A 17025-nucleotide genomic window follows, 5' to 3' on the forward strand; every position below is an offset into this window, starting at 1 on the left:
ATGTACTGAAAATAAAAATTTAAAAAAAGGCTCAGTGTCTGATTTTATTTGGCCTTTGTCTCAGAACACGAAGCACACATCTTTTCAAGTCGTAATCTTGGTCCCGAAACCGGGGATTCAGCCCTTCCTACCTACTTCCCAGATTTACAGAAGGGATACTTGGTCTTAAATCCACCCCTTTTCTATCAAGGTTCCCAGGTTTGTTAAAAAAATGTCCTTGCTAAAAACAAAGATCTAATCCTCGATTTGTGGTTGAAGCTGTTGCAGCTCAAGTGTCCGTAACATTGTGAGTTGGCGCCAGGCGGCGGCAGGTGCTGTGGCCCGTGGCCCTGCTGAAGCGGTGCTGTCCTGGGGTGGCGGGAAGCTGGCTGCTGCACCAGCCCCGGGACCGACTCGGCCCCCACATGGCGCAGAACCACTCACTCGAAATCTGAGACCATGCCCGGCCAGATTCGGGGCGGTGGCGACCGACGTCAGGTAAGTCACGAGACAACACCCACTGTCCCCATGGGGTTGTCTTGAGGGAGCTCTGAAGACAAGACGGGGTACGTGTGCGCTGCTTTGGAGCGCCGACTTGGGGACACAGTGTGCTCAGCGCACTCCCTTGTATTTTGTACACACTTAGGTGCCTAAACTGGGTTTGGTCAGTTTCCTAAATGAGCAACGCCAGCAGCTCCCCAAGTGTCACCTGAGGTCACACTTTCATGGCCACACCCACCACACTCTGTACCCTTTGTGCTTGTTCCACTTCCGTGGCGGTTGGTTTAGGGCAGTAGGCTGCCAGGTGTTTATTCCCACAAAACACCTGGTCCCACACCCACGCTCCACTTTGCAGCAGGTCCGCAAGTTCTCAAGAGATTTCAGTTTGCGAGACCAGGCGGCGGGGCCGGGACCGAGGCGAGGAAGGTGCGGGCGGGTGGGCCGGAGGCTCCGTGTTGGGAAGGTAACAACGACCTGCTTGGCTTTGGAGAGAACCGTAAGTGTGGGATCCGGGGTCTCAAATACTGACCCCATTAAATTAAGCTTTGATGACAGTTTTTAATTGTGCCTTTATTCACCTTAGTTCATTAAAAATGTACTTGTTTTAAAGAGCCTATAAATAAAGTGACCAACCACTAAAGTGGGACGCAGGTCTCACACACAGACACGCGCTCCCCGCGTGGTATTTTTTTTTTTTTAAGCAGTATTTCTTACAGGAATCTTACTGGTCACACAGGAGTTACAAGAATGTCAGGTATAACGCGCACAATCTAAAGACAGGCCGGGTAAGAACTTACATCATGTAAAAATACACACGTTAGAAGTGAGCCAAGTGGACAGGTGCATGCAGTGGGACAGCAGGTGACGGGGCCCTTCTGTGGGCGGAGCTTCTCCCTCCATCACAGCGAGCGTCGCTCCCTGACAGACACAGGTGTGCCACACGCGTCTACACACACAAGGGGAGGCTGCGGCCTGCTGCACGTGCAGTCTGAAGTGGGGCCACTGGGATCTGTGACACTCCCGGGAACACAGTGAGCGGTGACGCCCATGCGGGTGGTCGGAAGCACTGGCGTACCCAGGCTGGACGTGTCTGTGAAGCGCGTACGTCTCACTCTGCCGCGTCTCCTCACCACTGAGGTGCACGCAGCAGGGAGAACGGTGGTTTGACCTAAGTGACCACTGAACTACTCTTTAAAATGTGAAAACCTTTTAATAACATCTTAGTTATACACCCAACATAAAAACATGGGTCACCTATAGCTTGAAGCCAGAAGGTAGGAGTGCATCTGAATTTTAATGCTTTTAATTTTCCTGCTCTGTGGGAAGATTTGCCGCCACCGTCCTAGGACTGACGGCGGTGCAGCTGCCTGTTCACCTACCAGCGCAGGCACTCACTGGAGCTCTCAGAGAAAATCCAACAGAAGAAATACCACTCTCTTTCTCTGGGGCCTCTTAAGAAACTAGACCAAAATTATCAATTACTCAAGGTTCCTACTGAGTGGTGGTGTTTTTCTGTAACTGTCCAGAGAGCGTGGACTTGGGGTAAACTGAGACGCAGGAACCTGGAGCAGTTCAGAGCTCTTTCCCTACACACCCCGTCCACCCTGCTTTTGTGCCAGCCACTGTGTTTCGGGGGATCGTGCTTGACTAACTTTTGCTTAAAGATCCTCCGAGGAAGATTTCTTCAGTTGAGTAGAAACCCCTCTATAAAAAGGTGGCAGGTTCTGGGAACTAACGAGAAGACTCAGGGTCTCTCTGAACGCCTTTAAATTATTGCTCAAATTGCAAGTTCCTATTGGGGGAAAAGGAGCATTAAAATAATGTGAAGGTCTATGTGTTGGCAACTTAGAATGCAAAGTATTTTATTTTTAAACTTCTAAGATTTGAAAACAAAAAAGCCTCGCTTAAGTGATACAGTTTTCCAAAGCTGAATGTGCCCATGTGGAGCTCAGTTTTTCTGTCTGAAATACAAAAACAACTTCCTAAAACCCTAGGAGGTGCGAACACTACTGTTTTGATGATCTGTGATTAGATGAACTGATCAATCTGAGTTGGTAACATCCCTTTTTTTTCCTTGGTAAGGGTTTAAAAAGTTCTAGAATGGGTGCATTTTTCTGGTCTTACACTGCCAATTTCATTCCGAACGTCTCCTGGGAGGCGTAAACCATGTACAGGAACCCGTCCTCGTCCTTCTCGCTCTCGTACACCTCCGAGATGGGCGTGGAGACGCTCACCATGCTGTGTCCGTTCACCAGCAGGAAGAAGGCTTGATTGGCGCTGAGCTGTAAGCGCCTTCTATTCAGAGAAAACAATGTGAAGAAATACGTATCAATGCGTTAAGTACGCAGCATGTGTAAAAATACCACCCACCCTGATCAGTAAAACGTTAAGATTCTGTAAATGCTGCTGCTGAATCTGATACTCCTCATAGAGACCTTTTCTATGATTATACTGATGTTCAATATTGGCTATAATCACTGAAAGATTATTCTTACTGTAGCCCCGAGACTAGTCGTAAGCCAGTATGCTGTCGGAGAGGCAGTCAGTGTCTAATGTGAGAAAAGCCGTTTAAACTGTAGTTCACGAACAGAAGTGCAGCCGACTGCCACGGCCCCGAGTGTGTGCTCTCTCTTACTAATTTTGCTGTACAGAACTTCAGTAGCTTGTAACGTTTCTTTTAAAGAAGAAACAACATCTGTGCCAGATGTTGGGATGAAAGAATTAGGGACCGGAGGTCCAGCAAGGGAGATGCACAACCTGGGAAGCGAATCCCTGTGTCATTTTGTTGGGCTGACACAGATTTCACAGAACTAAAGATTCATCTGTAAGTCTGATAATGAGAAATTACTCAGAGGAAACGTAAAACAACGGTGATTAAATACCTAATTATCTTGATGAGTTCACTCATGTTGACGTGATCAGGTACGAGAAACTTGGTTTTGTCCAGGACAGGAAGCTGCTTCTCACCCTTGTATCGTTCTATTATCACCTAGGAAAGAAGCCAGAAGAAATTTAAAACGTCATCAACAATGAAAAATAGATAAAATGCTTCCTGTGTTGTTACTGGCACAGGCCAAAATGGGTCAAACAGCACGTTCATTAGTTTCCTCCAAACTCGCCGATGCAGAGTGATCAGTTACCAGCTCAGCCTCTATCTCTTACGAAACATGGTGCCCAAGAGATGTCATGGCCACTACCAGGTGAGCCGGGTGGCTGCAGGGCGGGCAAAGATACTTCGCTATGTATCCTTTCGTTCTGCTTGAGTTTGGAACCATGAAAACTAAACTACCTAGTCAGAAGACCCCAAGCCTTAGAGGAGCAGAAGCTGGGCACCAGCTTCCAGTGCAAAGATCCAAACCACTGTGTCCAGCCCAGTCCCACCAGTTCCTGAGACGTGAGAAGTTCTAATGAAAGCGTAAGTTCAGCCAGGCACAGGGGCTCACACCTGTAATCCTACCACTTCGGGAGGCCGAGGCGGGAGGATCACTCGAGTCCAGGAGTTTAAGACCAGACTAGGCAACATAGCAAGACCTTGTCTCTACAAAAACTGCAAAAACTAGCTGGGTGCTGTGGTGGCTCCTGTAGCCCCAGCTAGTCAGGAGGCTGAGGCAGGAGGATCACTTGAGCCCAGGAGTGTCCGGCTGCCATAAGCTATGATGATGCCACTGCACTCTAGCCCAGGCAACAGTGAGAGACACTACCTCAAAAAAAAAAAAAAAAGTCTAAGTTCTTCATTATGGTAACATGCTCAATGTTTTCCCATGTTAGAGTCTGTTTCTCCACTTGACATAAAATTGTAAGTCAATATTTGACAAACCAAATAGAGACTATGATTAGCTGGTTCTGGAGACAAAGTTGGTACAGAAGGTCTTGGTCCTTTCATTTTGATAAGATATTCTCTGTATTTCTTTAAATGAGGTTAAAACTGGATCAAGTCCTGGAACTACGTAGGGAACAAAATAGTTCCACATTGTGAATTGAAATGAATCCATTAGATCCTTGCCATACTTCCTTTCCTTGGCAACAACAAAAAAAGTTTTAGTTTTAAATAGCTATAAAATCTAACCACAGACCTTTGAGCCTCCCCCTTTTTTTTTTGAGACAGAGTCTCGCTTTGTTGCTCAGGCTATAGTGAGTGCCATGGCGTTAGCCTAGCTCACAGCAACCTCAAACTCCTGGGCTCAAGCAATCCTCCTGCCTCAGCCTCCCAAGTAGCTGGGACTACAGGCGTGTGCCACCATGCCCGGCTAATTTTTTCTATATATATTTTAGTTGGCCAGATAATTTCTTTCTATGTTTAGTAGAGACGGGGTCTTGCTCTTGCTCAGGCTGGTCTCGAACTCCTGACCTCGAGTGATCCACCCGCCTCGGCCTCCCAGAGTGCTAGGATTACAGGCGTGAGCCACCGCGCCCGGGCGAGCCTCCTTATCATTTGTGTTTTCTGAGTGCCACAGAGACCCTTTGCTAATCCACTGTTAACTCTTTCACCACGTCAAAACGATGGAAGGTGAGAGATGGGTATGGAAAATCTTCATGTTTCTCTGGAAAGAAAAAATGCTTTTCTGCACAGTGTTCCATTGTGCGGGGCCTACGTAAGGTTCTGTGTAAGGCCTAGCCAAGCTGTCGTCATCCTCCTTGGTAAGACCCAGAGCTTGATCCAGTGGGCATGTTCAGAAGCACGGGGTCCACCAAGACGTACCAGTGTGCAGACACCACCTGCCTGGGCTTACGTGGCAGTACAGAAATCTTGGACCCTGGGCCCAGGAGAACTCAGAGAAGGCCACAGCATAAGAAAAATTCAAGCCCTTAGACTCCTACTACTAAAGGAACATACCCTGTCACACGGGGGTGCTTGGGCAGCAGTGCTCTGAAGCTGCACTTGCCACAGTATCCTCTGCAAACATCAGTGACGGCACAGATGCCGCAGACTACCTACCGGGATTTTGGTAGGATGCTGCTCTCGGATAAGCCGGACATCTTCTACTCTTTGTTCTGCAATGAAAGGGAGAGACATGGGCGTTACTTAGGGCCAGGCAGCTTCTTCCTAGCATTTCTACTGGTTCCGCATCTAAATTCAGCTGTTCTTAGCTGTGGCACAGCAGAGCAGTGAAGACATCTTTCCTGGAACCAAACAGTAACACTTCTTATCTGACAAAGGCCAAAGGCAAAGCGTGGGAAAACCATGTGGCAATGGCCTGGCTCCATCAAGTGGTGTGACACAAAACCAGCAGTGCGGAACCCCTCGTTTCAACAGACTAGAACCCTAGGTGTGTAGTCAGATATCCTAAGCAGGTTAGCTGCGTAGGATGCCCATCTTTCCTCCAAGGATTCCTACACCACCTATAATGTTCACATCAACTGCTGTTAATTTTCCACAGTTTTTAAGTTGGTATAGGAATCCATTACAAATCATAGACTTTTCAATACAATTTCCTTCTCATTTCCAACTTTTTATTGGTATGGTGCTTAAGAGAAAAGAAAACCTGCTCAAGAGAAAATACAGAAAGAAAAGAATATCCTATTCGAGTTTTAAATAGTTTTGGTCAGTGCCTAAAAGAAAGCAAAGCTTAAGGCACAAAGTCTACTGTTGAATACTTTTGTGAGAATATCTCCATTCTCCCTTTTAATATAATCACTTCTTTATCATTTCAACGGTTACACTAGGCTCTCTGAACAATGCAGGAAAAAACACGCCCAGTCCAGTTCTCAATAACCTGACAATAGTTGGAGAGACATGTCATCACAAAGCAATATGCGAACATAATGATTTAGATGACGTGATTTAAAGCTTTCAACCAAGAAATGAACAAAATCACCTTAATTTACTATAGCAGGATTCATTCTCATGGTATCTGGAAATAAATGATCAATGTCATGAACTTCCTGAGAAGGTGGCTCCGGAAAGAAGATACTATGACCTACATAAATATAAATTTATTCTAACATTGTTGCCAATCTCATCTGGATTTAAAACAATTTTATTATCACTCTTTATAAATATTACTATTTAAAAAATCCCTGTGTGCAAGTGCAGCCACATACTGTTCCATTTTCCCCGCGGACATCTTTTCCAGTGTTCAATACTAATTTCCGGAATACACACATAAACTGTCCAGGTGAAACACGATTCAGACCACCCAACACTTTAAAATCAGCTTCTAAACATAAATATAAGTTAAATAAAACATCTTTGCTGTGGACAAAGACCGCAGCTTCACAGACTGCTGCCAGTGCATATTCCTACTGAACGAGTAGGGGAATAAGGATAAATTCAGCTATAATAAACTTAACTGAGCATCTCGCCCAGCTGCACTGAAAACCCAGCGAGCCTGGAGTAACTGTGTTTGGTAGATGCTTTTTCTTAAGTAGACAGCTGTTTCAGAGGTGAACAGCACGTTTACGTTTAACAACAGCATTACCAGCAGCGGGGATCTAAGTATGGAAGGAGGGCAAGTCTTTTGCTCCACTGGTTCCCTAAGGCGGCAGATGTGTTTACTCCCCGTCTTCCACAGCAGACGGCCCTGCCCTCGGGCCCAGCTCCAGTCCTCTCCACAGCCCCAGGGCCCGGCTCATGCACAGAAATGGTTAATATGGTTAATAAACAACGGAACGAAAGCTGTAAAGTGGAAATGATGCTGCTCCAAATGCACATCAACATCTATTTCCCCAGATTCCTTTCCTCTGGTCTCTGAGAATCCTTAGAAGCCTTACAGACAGACAAAAATGAAGGGCAGGGGTCTAAGGTGTCTAACTTTTACTAGCACATTATTTGCAAAGTTGTCTGAGATAGCCTCAAGCATTTAAAAAGTAAAATTTTAGTTACACACATTTTCCAGGATTCATTTCACTAATAGAATGGAAGCATAATAAACATTTTCCCCCAGTCTCTGTTGATAAGCCGTGAGTGCCACCCAGGCTTCCACGTGAATCACTCTCCAGCCCCCCGTTACAGCAGTCTCAGCTGTTTTTTTTTTTTTAAAGACCAACCCATAAACCTCCCAGAGACAAACACTTTCTTTGGGACAGCTTAGGACCTAAGTTTACCAACCTTGACAAAATTTCAGAACAGTATTTGGGAAACAAATCTGTTATTTAAAAAACTGGGGCACCCCAGAAGAAAATGGGTTGAAATTATTACCTTTGAGAAGGCTAAATACCAACTTTGCTCAATTTTAATTTTTGAAGTGGGTTAAATTTTTCAAAACCATCTGCAATGCAAGGACACACCATGTCTCCTGGCTCACCCCTCTCGGTAGACATGATGGCTACCTGCCCCTGCTGGAGACTGGGATCCAGGCCAGGCAGCTACGGTACCAGTCCCGACTCTGCCACTAGGCGGACCCTGATCTTCCCCTCCCGGCTCCACCCACTTTGTTTGGCTACAAAAGGGCTTGTTTTGTATGAGCCCCGAGATCAAGTCCACTTCAAGAACCTTCTCAGTCCTGGTGGAGGATACCAGCAGAGCTACATTCAGCTTTAAATCAGCCTTAAACTTACTCACTTGGAAAGGGAAAGAACCAATCAAGCCAAGTGGGGCCGGTCTTGGGTTCTATAAAGAGGTTCTCTCCAAAGAACTGATTTCCCTTATTTACTGTGCTACAAAGACTACACTTTCAGGGGTAATTTCTACAGTTCGTTACTGTGCTACAAATCTCTGAAAACTGTCAGCACTGGTTGTCAAGATGACCAAAATCAGAAGCAAGAAAAGGCAATAGCCATTAAATGATATTTGAAACTTTTCTACAAAATGACTATTAAAGAGATCTTTAAGGGTGGTGGGGGAAATACAGGTGAGCTAAGCAGAACCACCAGAAAACACAGCACATGTAAGATACATGCGCCAATGGGGCGGGGGAAGGCCATCCCTGTCGGTTTACCCTAGGGCCACTTTGAGGTTCAAGGCCAATTCCTTGTTCTGATGTGTTAATCTTGTTTCCTACCCTTACTACCTACTCTTCCTTAAGGATTTTTCCAGAATAACCCAAAAGTACTACAAGCAAAACTGTAGTTTGCATGATGAGACAAAGGGCACCTCTCCTACAAATATGTCCCCCGTTAACTTCCAGGCCAGAGTTCGTGAAGACAGAAACCAGCTAAAACAGCAAATCTACCTCAGATGTTGCTCTCAGGTCTCCATAAAGCCTTAGACAATACTAAGTTCATTAAGGTCACTGAAGAGAAAAAACTAACAACAAAAGGCATGTCTAAGTCTTGCTAACCAACAAACTGCCTCAAGACGCTGTATGAAAAGATACAGCTTGGCAGGCCAATGTAAATTTCCATTTATTGAAACTTGTCAGGCACAAGCAATCAAATATTTGTCAATAATGAGACACGCAAAACCATATCCAAACTCGAATGCTAAGCTCCTTCTGGACTCTTCCAGGAAACCAGGCGCCAGCAGACCACCAGCACCACTGTGTAAGACCCCACAGAGGATCAATCACACCAATCTCGCTGTCCACTGGAATGACACTGCTTTCCCACGACTCCTGTAACGTTCAGAGCTGTCACAAGCAAGTCCTACAAAACAGACATCCGACCCCGTCGGGATGCCACTGCAGAGCATTCTTGCTTAAAGCAAGAATCACTTCTTTCTGCTCATCTGTGTGCAGTAAGCGTTGCGATGACACTTTCATTTCAACCAGATGCCAGCGTGCCTACGGTGGGCCTCCCGTCTCAACCGGCAGAAAAGGTACGAACACGAACGTAGCTGCCGCCGAGGAGGACAGTCGCCCGCCCCCGCCCCCGCCCCACGGTGACAGCAGTCGTTCCAGATCCTGCCCGGACGGCGCCTCTCCACCAAGGCACCGACCTCCCTAAGTGGGCGCACGTGCCCAGGTGGCCGTTTCCTTTTCCATTAATACAAATTCCCTGCAGGTGACTCGCTTGGACCCTCAGCCGCAGCACTTCAGAGCGGACCTGCCCCAGCTCGGCACCCAGGGCCCGTCGACCCCAAACCCGACGCTCCCAGCGGCGCGCTCGCGGGAGGGCCCTGGCCGGGACGCCGGGAGGCGAGAGGGGTTCGGCAGCCCAGGAGCCCCCGGGGACGCCGGCCCTCTGCCCGGGCCCCGGCCCCGCCGCCCAACCTCACTCGGCCCCGCTCGGTCCTCGGCCCCCGTCCCCGGTCCCGTCCCCGCTCGGTCCCCCGCCCCGGGCCCCGCCGCCCCGCTCGGCCCTCCACAGCTCGGCCCCCGGCCCCGCTCGGCCCTCCACAGCTCGGCCCTCGGCTCCAGGCCCCACTGGTCCCCGGCCCCGCCGCCGCGACCCCCACCGAAGGTGCGGCGCTGCTTGAAGGTCTTCTCCGACGGCATGGCGCGGGGACTGGCTGGCGGCGCGGAGGGTCCCGGAGGTTCCGGGGTACGGCGAAGGTTCCAACCCTGGCGACAGCGACTTCCCTTGTGTCTCCTCAGCCCGCAGCCGGGTCAGGTGACCCGCGTCACGTCACCGGGAGGCGGGGCCAGAGCCGGCCGGGGCCGCCGCCATGGCGGGCGTGGCGGAACCCGGGGCCGCGCGCAGCGCAGGGGGCGGGGCCAGCGCGTGCGCGGCAGGGGCGGGGCAGGAGTGCGCGTGCGCGGCAGGGTGGGCCGGGCGTCTGGGGGCGGCTTGTTTACGCCCCGGGGCCTCCGCCCAGCGTCCCGCGCTCCGCAGGCCCCGAGGAAGGCGGAGGGGCGGTCCCGGGAGCCTGCCCTGATGGCGGGCGGGCACCTGGGCGGCACCGGCTCCCTGGGAGCCTGGGCGGGCGCGCGGGGACGGGCAGGCTGGACCCTCGCGGGCGCGCTCACCCGGGGGCTGGAGATGGCCGGGCGGCGACACCGGTGTCCCCGTCGTGCCAAACGGGTGAGGCGGCCGGGCCGGGAGCCGCTTCCGGAGTGGCCACGCTGCTCTTGAGTCACTCAGCCTCAGTTTCCCAGCGTTGCGTGCTGATGACCAACGCCGTTGCCACTTGGAAGTAAAGATTGTTTTCGCTGTTTCATGGCGTATCCTATCTCAGGGATAAGGTTTTGGTTTCTTCGTGTTAGTGGCTGTCGCATCTAACACATCTCGGTTTGTTGTTGTTTTTAAGGACACTCCACTGGTAACTCCTACCACGTGTTGTCTGGACCCGAGAGAGAACTGATAGAATCCAACCTTGGAGAACGTCTGGGAGAATTGGGCTTTGTGTTAAGGCCTTCGTGTGGGGCGAGTTCCTCCTTTGACACGATACTACAGCTCCTAGGTGACAGCTGGAAGTCCCTTGTGCTGTCACATGGGCTGCTACCCACCACCCACACGTCTCAACGAGTCATTTTCATACTCTCAGTCTTTCAACCACTAAACCAAATGAGCAACCTTAAAACAAGTAACGAATTTAGTAAGGTTCAGACTCATTTGTAAAAGGGCAAGGATGTTTTAGAACTCCAAGTGTTTTGTGAGGAACAAAAGTACTCTGTAGTCTATACATCGCTTTGCTACGTTTAGTTATTATCGTTACTGCAGATCTCAACGTAGGAAGAGCACATCGTTATGAACAGCGCTAGATTCTTTGGCTGTTTTTGTTCTTTAGTATCTAATACTTTGAAACAGTCCCATCATTCCAGGCTTTCCCCTTTTGACTTTGTAAAAGCCTTTCTTAAATGCCTGTTTGATGAAGTAATTGAATTAGGCTAATGTACTCTATCTTATCAACTCAAAACATACAAAGATACATTTCTCAAAGTGGTTTTATACACTTGAGATTTCCTATGGAAAAGCCAAATATTGTTGTAGACCCTTGTACAATTAATTCTTCCCCAGGGTGGGGGGAATAAAAAAATTATTCCCACCACCAGAAGAATGTTAGTTGTAGTTCTTTATTCTACTGTTTATAAAATTAAAAGTGCATTTGTGCACAGGCCACTTTCTTTGTTTTCTCTTGCTGTTTTTTTTCTCTTTCTGTCATAGTTCTTTACCTCAAAAATCTCTAATAGTTATACAATTAATAAAGAGTAGCACTTACACATTCTACCTAGTTCCCAAAGTTCCAAAGGAAGATTTTTCGAGCTCCAGGTGTGCCATCACATGAGCTAGGACGGTGTTCTTTGGAAGACGTCTGTGGCTTGGTTCTCTTCTACTCTGTAAAAATTGAAAAAAACGACATCCAGTGAGTGCACATTATGTACCTACCTTCTGCCAAATGCAAAATGACCAGTTTTGAAGTCTTAAAAGGGAGTGGACTATGTATTACTTTCTTTTTTGGATTTTTATGATATTAAATATTGACTGGTGAGTGCTTTCTTGGCTTAATTTCTTTGTAAGGAATGAGCTTTTTCTTTCTCTTTTGGGACAACTGTTCCAAATGCAAGAAGAGGGAAAAAATCGATATCTGGCATATGGAGATGGGGGGAGGGGAAGGAGAGTCTCCTATTTTCCTACCCTTAGGCATCCGTAAAGCTTTGCCAGATTACCCCAGACCTTGGGTTCACTGCCAGAGGAAGTAGCCTCAAGGGATGTGGTATGATGGGCCAGAGTCTCTCTTTGTGTTTTTGGAATACAGTACTGAAGTCCACATTTGCAAAACTGTTATAGTTCTACCCCTAATTTCTAATTCCAGCTTGAATTTAAAACCACACATCCCTGTGTTTCTCAGGAAGTAATCCAAAGCAGCTGGAGGTCAAGATGTTGCATAAGCATCAACCCATGTAAGAACAGCACATTTAGACACGTAATATATAAATTACACTTATTCATATACAAATACATACAAATTTAGAAGCAACTTCGTGTAACTTTTGAAAGCAGAAGTGTACTTGAGTATATGTAAAACACGTCATGTGACCCAAAAGATTGTGGTTTAATAGACCATTTAATGTAGTGAACAATATTAAGTGGCAAATATTACTCATGAATTATTTTGAGCTAGTTACTATGAGCATGGTATGATTTTTTTTAATCAATAATGTTTTTTTTTTTTTTTTTTTTTTTGTTGAGACAGAGTCTCACTTTGTTGCCCAGGCTAGAGTGAGTGCCGTGGCGTCAGCTTAGCTCACAGCAACCTCAGACTCCTTGGGCTTAAGCGATCCTACTGCCTCAGCCTCCCGAGTAGCTGGGACTACAGGCATGCGCCACTATGCCCGGCTAATTTTTTTTCTATATAGATTTTTAGTTGTCCATATAATGTCTTTCTATTTTTAGTAGAGACGGGGTCTCGCTCAGGCTGGTCTCGAACTCCTGACCTTGAGCAATCCACCCGCCTCGGCCTCCCAGAGTGCTAGGATTACAGGCGTGAGCCACCGCGCCCGGCCTTAATCAATAATGTTAACATAAACATTAATGTTCCCTGAAATCCATGTAAAGTAGGAGGGCAAGAATACATCTTTTGTTTTAGTTTATTCAATGTTTTCTTTAGGAATTTCATGTTGGTTTTTTTTTTTTTAATCAAATAACCATTCTAGAAAGCTCAGCAGTGGCTGTTTTATTTCTTTATTTTTTGTTTCTTTTTTTAAGGCAGTCAAGGGAAGCAGTGGGAGTGGAGAAGCAACAAAGGAATCTGTAACTGGTGTGATCAATCAGTTGTACACACCACTGCATGCAGACCAGCCTACAGTGACAGTTGAAAATAACTCACCCCATTTCTTTTTTCAAGCCATGAAATGACCATAACCATAGGGGAAATGATGTAACTGCTAAAAGTCGAATGTGATCTTCCAGCATTAAGGATGTAAGTGGCAGTAAATCATGCTGTCTAGCAACATCTAAGAATCTGTTAAATGAAGCAGGAACATGACCCCGCAGCCCACAACACGTTAGGGTTACCCTCGCCACACTCAACATGGAGGGCACGTCCTGCGGAGGATCTGCTCAGCGCCCCGGGCCTGCTGGGCCTGGCCCGCCTCTCCTCCCTCTGGTTGGCCGCCGTCCGTGCCATCCAGGCTGGCATTGGCAAGGTGTCCGATCAATCATGGTGTCATCACTCTGCTCTTTAGAACAAGTAAACAAACAAGTATTGCTCAAGAGCAGCGCCGGGAGCTATTCTCAGGAGGGACTTGGTCAGGAGGATCTAAAAGCTGACACTCGAGGGGAGGGGGGAAAATAAAAAAAAAAAAAGCTGACACTCAGTAGGTTGCGGGCGTTGGGTGCTGGCGGGGTTGTCAGCAGCCAGAGCAGGTGTTGTGCCTTGGTTTCCTGTCCCCAGGGAAGCTCGGCCTCTGTGTACAACTTGAGACAGCGCAGATTAGTACTGGCGGTTCCATAAATCCTTCGCACAGCCTGGAGTTATTTCCTGAGAGTGTGTAACAACCGGTGGGACTGACTGAGGTCCCACCACCTTTTTGTTTGCTTAATTCTAAGGAAACTGTAGGATCCCTGTGTTTACAGCTGGGGCCCCAGAGGGACTGTGGAGCTCTCTTATTTTCAACTGTGACCCTCTTGTTTATGTAGCCTTTGAGTATTTTCCCTTATTTCTGGTTAGTTTGACTATTTCTTTCGAGCGGTGAGAACGATGCCATTTTTTTCACACCCAGATTCTGAGAACTCGTACAGGTAAAATTAACCTGGATTTCTTAACTCCAAGAAATATGATTTCTAGTTAGCTTTGAGACAACCAACTCAAAAATGCCCAGCCCTATATACTACTTATTTCCTTAGATGTTATCAGTTCTTCTGACAAAGAGCCCATTATTGTAAAGCCTCGTTACAGTGTTAAAACAAACGATCTCTTCTATCTAGTGCTCATGCATTTTAGAATGAATGCACCCTCCTATTGTTCTTTGTAAAGCATGCAGTGCTACATGAGGGATTATGAAAGTGTTTCAAGGATGCATTAAGCTTTCAGGATGCGATGTGTAATAGTTCTCCACTGGCACTCACTCTTTCCTCTTCCCACCAACGTGGTTCGTGCAAGCTCTCCAGCTTCCTTTCCTTTCTGCTCCGGTGGTCAGTGCTGATCCCACCCGCACCGCCCCCCCACCCCGGCCCCCGCAGGTGTGGAAGATGGAAGACGGGTCACCCACACAGCTTCTGTTAATCCTGCTGTCAGTCTCTTTTATCCCCTAGTCCTGTGATTTCCAACTGTGCTTATCCACGTGTCACCTTCATCTGTACTGCTATTACCATTTCCTTTTAAACAGCTTTTTTAGTTTTTTGAGACAGTCTCACTCAGTCACCCCAGCTTGAGTGCAGTGGCGTCACCAGAACTCACAGCAACCTCAAACTCATGGGCTCAAGTGATCCTCCTGCCTCAGCCTCCCGAGTCTCTGGAACTACAGGCACATGCTACCACGCCTGGCTGATTTTTCTATTTTTAGTAAAGACAGGGTCTGGCTCTTGCTCACGCTGGTCTCGAACTTCTGACCCCAAGTGATCCACTGGCCTTGGTCTCCCAAAGTGCTAGGATTACAGGCGTGAGCCACTGTGCATGGCCACAACTCACTTTTTATTTGAAGTATTTAAAAATGGCTTTGTCATCAGCAGTAATATCCTTGTGATCATAAATTTGATGTACTAGTTACCTTTTGACTTATGTATATCAAATACTAAACCAGTATAAAAATGTACCACATAAAGTCATCATGCATACAAGACCATGCTGCACACTGAAGCCGGGGTTGGCTTCCCAAAACACCACTTTTATCACTATGTCATCTGCCATTCCCAGATTCATGAATGTTGAACCTGGTGTTTCAGGAGTTCAAATTCTGGCCCCATCTCATATTGATATGGTTATTTATATTTTCATGTGTATGTCTTTTCTCCCTTTTAAAAATTTTCTTTTATTCTTAATTATACAAATAATATATGAATACTTCCTCACCATTAAGGTACCTAAAGACTAAAGAAAAAATAAAAGTTTCTGTTGACCACCATCCAATCCCTCACAGCTTCAGAGATAAACACTGTTACCAGTTTGGAATATTTTCTTGTTGAAGAGAGGCATCTGTGTACACTTATCTATAGAAATACATATATATTTGTATTAATTTTTTTAATTTTAATATTTTTAGAGACAGGGATCTCAGTCTTTTGCGCAGGCTGGCCTTGAACCTCCTGAGTAGCTGGGACATCAGGCCTGCACCACCACACCAAGCTGTATCTGCATAGGTGCATAATTCAAATTGTGAACATAGACTCATGTAACCATTCTTCTAAAGATGGAAACTTAACCAAATTATTATCGTGTATTTAAATAAACTCAAAGCTCTTGGGGGGGGGAAATGTGTTTTATTAATCTTTTTATACTCAGCCCCTAGGATAAGACCTGGTAAGGGATAGACAGATTTTTTAAAAATAGATAAACTGAGGCCAGGCACGGTGGCTCACACCTGTAATCCCAGCACTTTGGGAGGCCGAGGCAGGAGGATCACCTGAGCCCAGGAGTTCAAGACCAGCCTGAGCAACATTGAGAGACCCCATCTCTACAAAAACATTTAAAAATTGGCCAGGTGTGTTGGCACATGCCTGTAGTCCCAGCGACTCGGTGGTGGGGGGGGGGGGTGGCTGCAGCAGGAGGATCACTTGAGCCCAGGAGTTTGAGGTTGCTGTGAGCTAGGCTGATGCCCCTGTACTCTAGTTGGGGTGACAGAAAGACCCTATCTCGAAAAATAAAATAAAATAAAAAACCTGAAATACAACAGTGGCAAGGATTGTACTTTAGAATCTGTGGCTACAGACATGACATAGCACATAGGCTAGTCAGGCATTCTGTAAATGTTTGTGAAATTTGTGGCTGCCTTTCTGCTTGCTGAGATACTTCCTGGCTTGATTCTCTGACTGATCCATCGGTCTTCTCTGTTTGGTTCCTGTTTCTCGTTTTTCAGTCTTTTTGACAGTTTATGTGTTTGTTCTTTTTTTTTTTTCATTTAACATTTAGTCAGTGAACATTCACTGATCACACGATGTTTGATGCCACAGCATGTGACGGGATATGTCTAGAGGAGCGGGTCAAAAGGAAACATGTTTGTAATAACATAATAGGATGCGCTACAATAAAGCGACCGTTCTCTCCCCTGGGAAAAGGCGGCAGGGTGTGGCCATTTAGTGGCACAGGGGACAGCTTGCCTGTCACAGAGCGAGTGAGGCTCAGGCTGGTTAGGGCACAGGAACAGGGACCGAGCCAGGATGGGAGGGGCTCTGCTTAATCACTGAACACTTGTAAACGAGCGAGTCACAGGATGACTGGGCGTTTTATTTTTGTTTTTGAAGGAAGGGCGTTCTGACAACACTGGAGGAAGGATTGGAAAACAGAGGTCTAGGCGCAGGGAGGTCGCTTATTACAGCTATTGCTTTCCAACTGGGTGGACCCGAGATGCCCCAGGTTTGGACTTGGGTGCATGTGCCTGGCTGTTTTCATCTGAAGATGCGCTTCACGGTTTACTGGACTTTTCGGACCAGGTCGCCAGCCCCCTTCTCTGCGTCTCACCTCCCGGAGGTGGTGCCCGTAGCGAAGCGCACGCGGTGGTCGTCGAGCAACACCGCAGCACGCGAGGGCAGGAGCTGGTCCCTACACCTGTGCGCAGCGCTGCGGACGTTGGCACCTGCGGACGTTGGCACCGGGCGCCCAGACGGGCAGCTCCCCCCCCCCCCCCCCGC

At 47.3% G+C, this 17025-nt stretch overlaps 1 protein-coding gene across 1 annotated transcript; it reads right to left on the reverse strand.

The window, feature by feature from the left end:
- Positions 1 to 2325: 2325 nt before the first annotated feature.
- Positions 2326 to 9866, reverse strand: MAP1LC3B (microtubule associated protein 1 light chain 3 beta). Its single transcript, XM_069456520.1, has 4 exons — positions 9755 to 9866; positions 5417 to 5472; positions 3363 to 3469; positions 2326 to 2775 (listed from the first exon to the last, which is right to left on the reverse strand). Exons 1-4 carry the CDS (start codon positions 9792 to 9794, stop codon positions 2601 to 2603), a joined length of 378 nt encoding a protein of 125 aa, XP_069312621.1. The 5' UTR covers positions 9795 to 9866; the 3' UTR covers positions 2326 to 2600.
- Positions 9867 to 17025: the final 7159 nt, after the last annotated feature.

The sequence above is a fragment of the Eulemur rufifrons genome, chromosome 23 (assembly GCF_041146395.1).
Source record: "Eulemur rufifrons isolate Redbay chromosome 23, OSU_ERuf_1, whole genome shotgun sequence".
Taxonomy (NCBI): domain Eukaryota; kingdom Metazoa; phylum Chordata; class Mammalia; order Primates; family Lemuridae; genus Eulemur; species Eulemur rufifrons.

Bases quoted from the DNA above. Each gene is read 5' to 3' on its own strand.
- MAP1LC3B (XM_069456520.1), bottom strand. From the start codon at position 9,794: ATGCCGTCGGAGAAGACCTTCAAGCAGCGCCGCACCTTCG. The intron at 5,473-9,754 runs GTGGGGGTCGCG...CTTTCATTGCAG, and splicing joins CAAGCAGCGCCGCACCTTCG to AACAAAGAGTAGAAGATGTC. The intron at 2,776-3,362 runs GTATTTAATCAC...TTCTCTGAATAG, and splicing joins GAACTCATCAAGATAATTAG to AAGGCGCTTACAGCTCAGCG.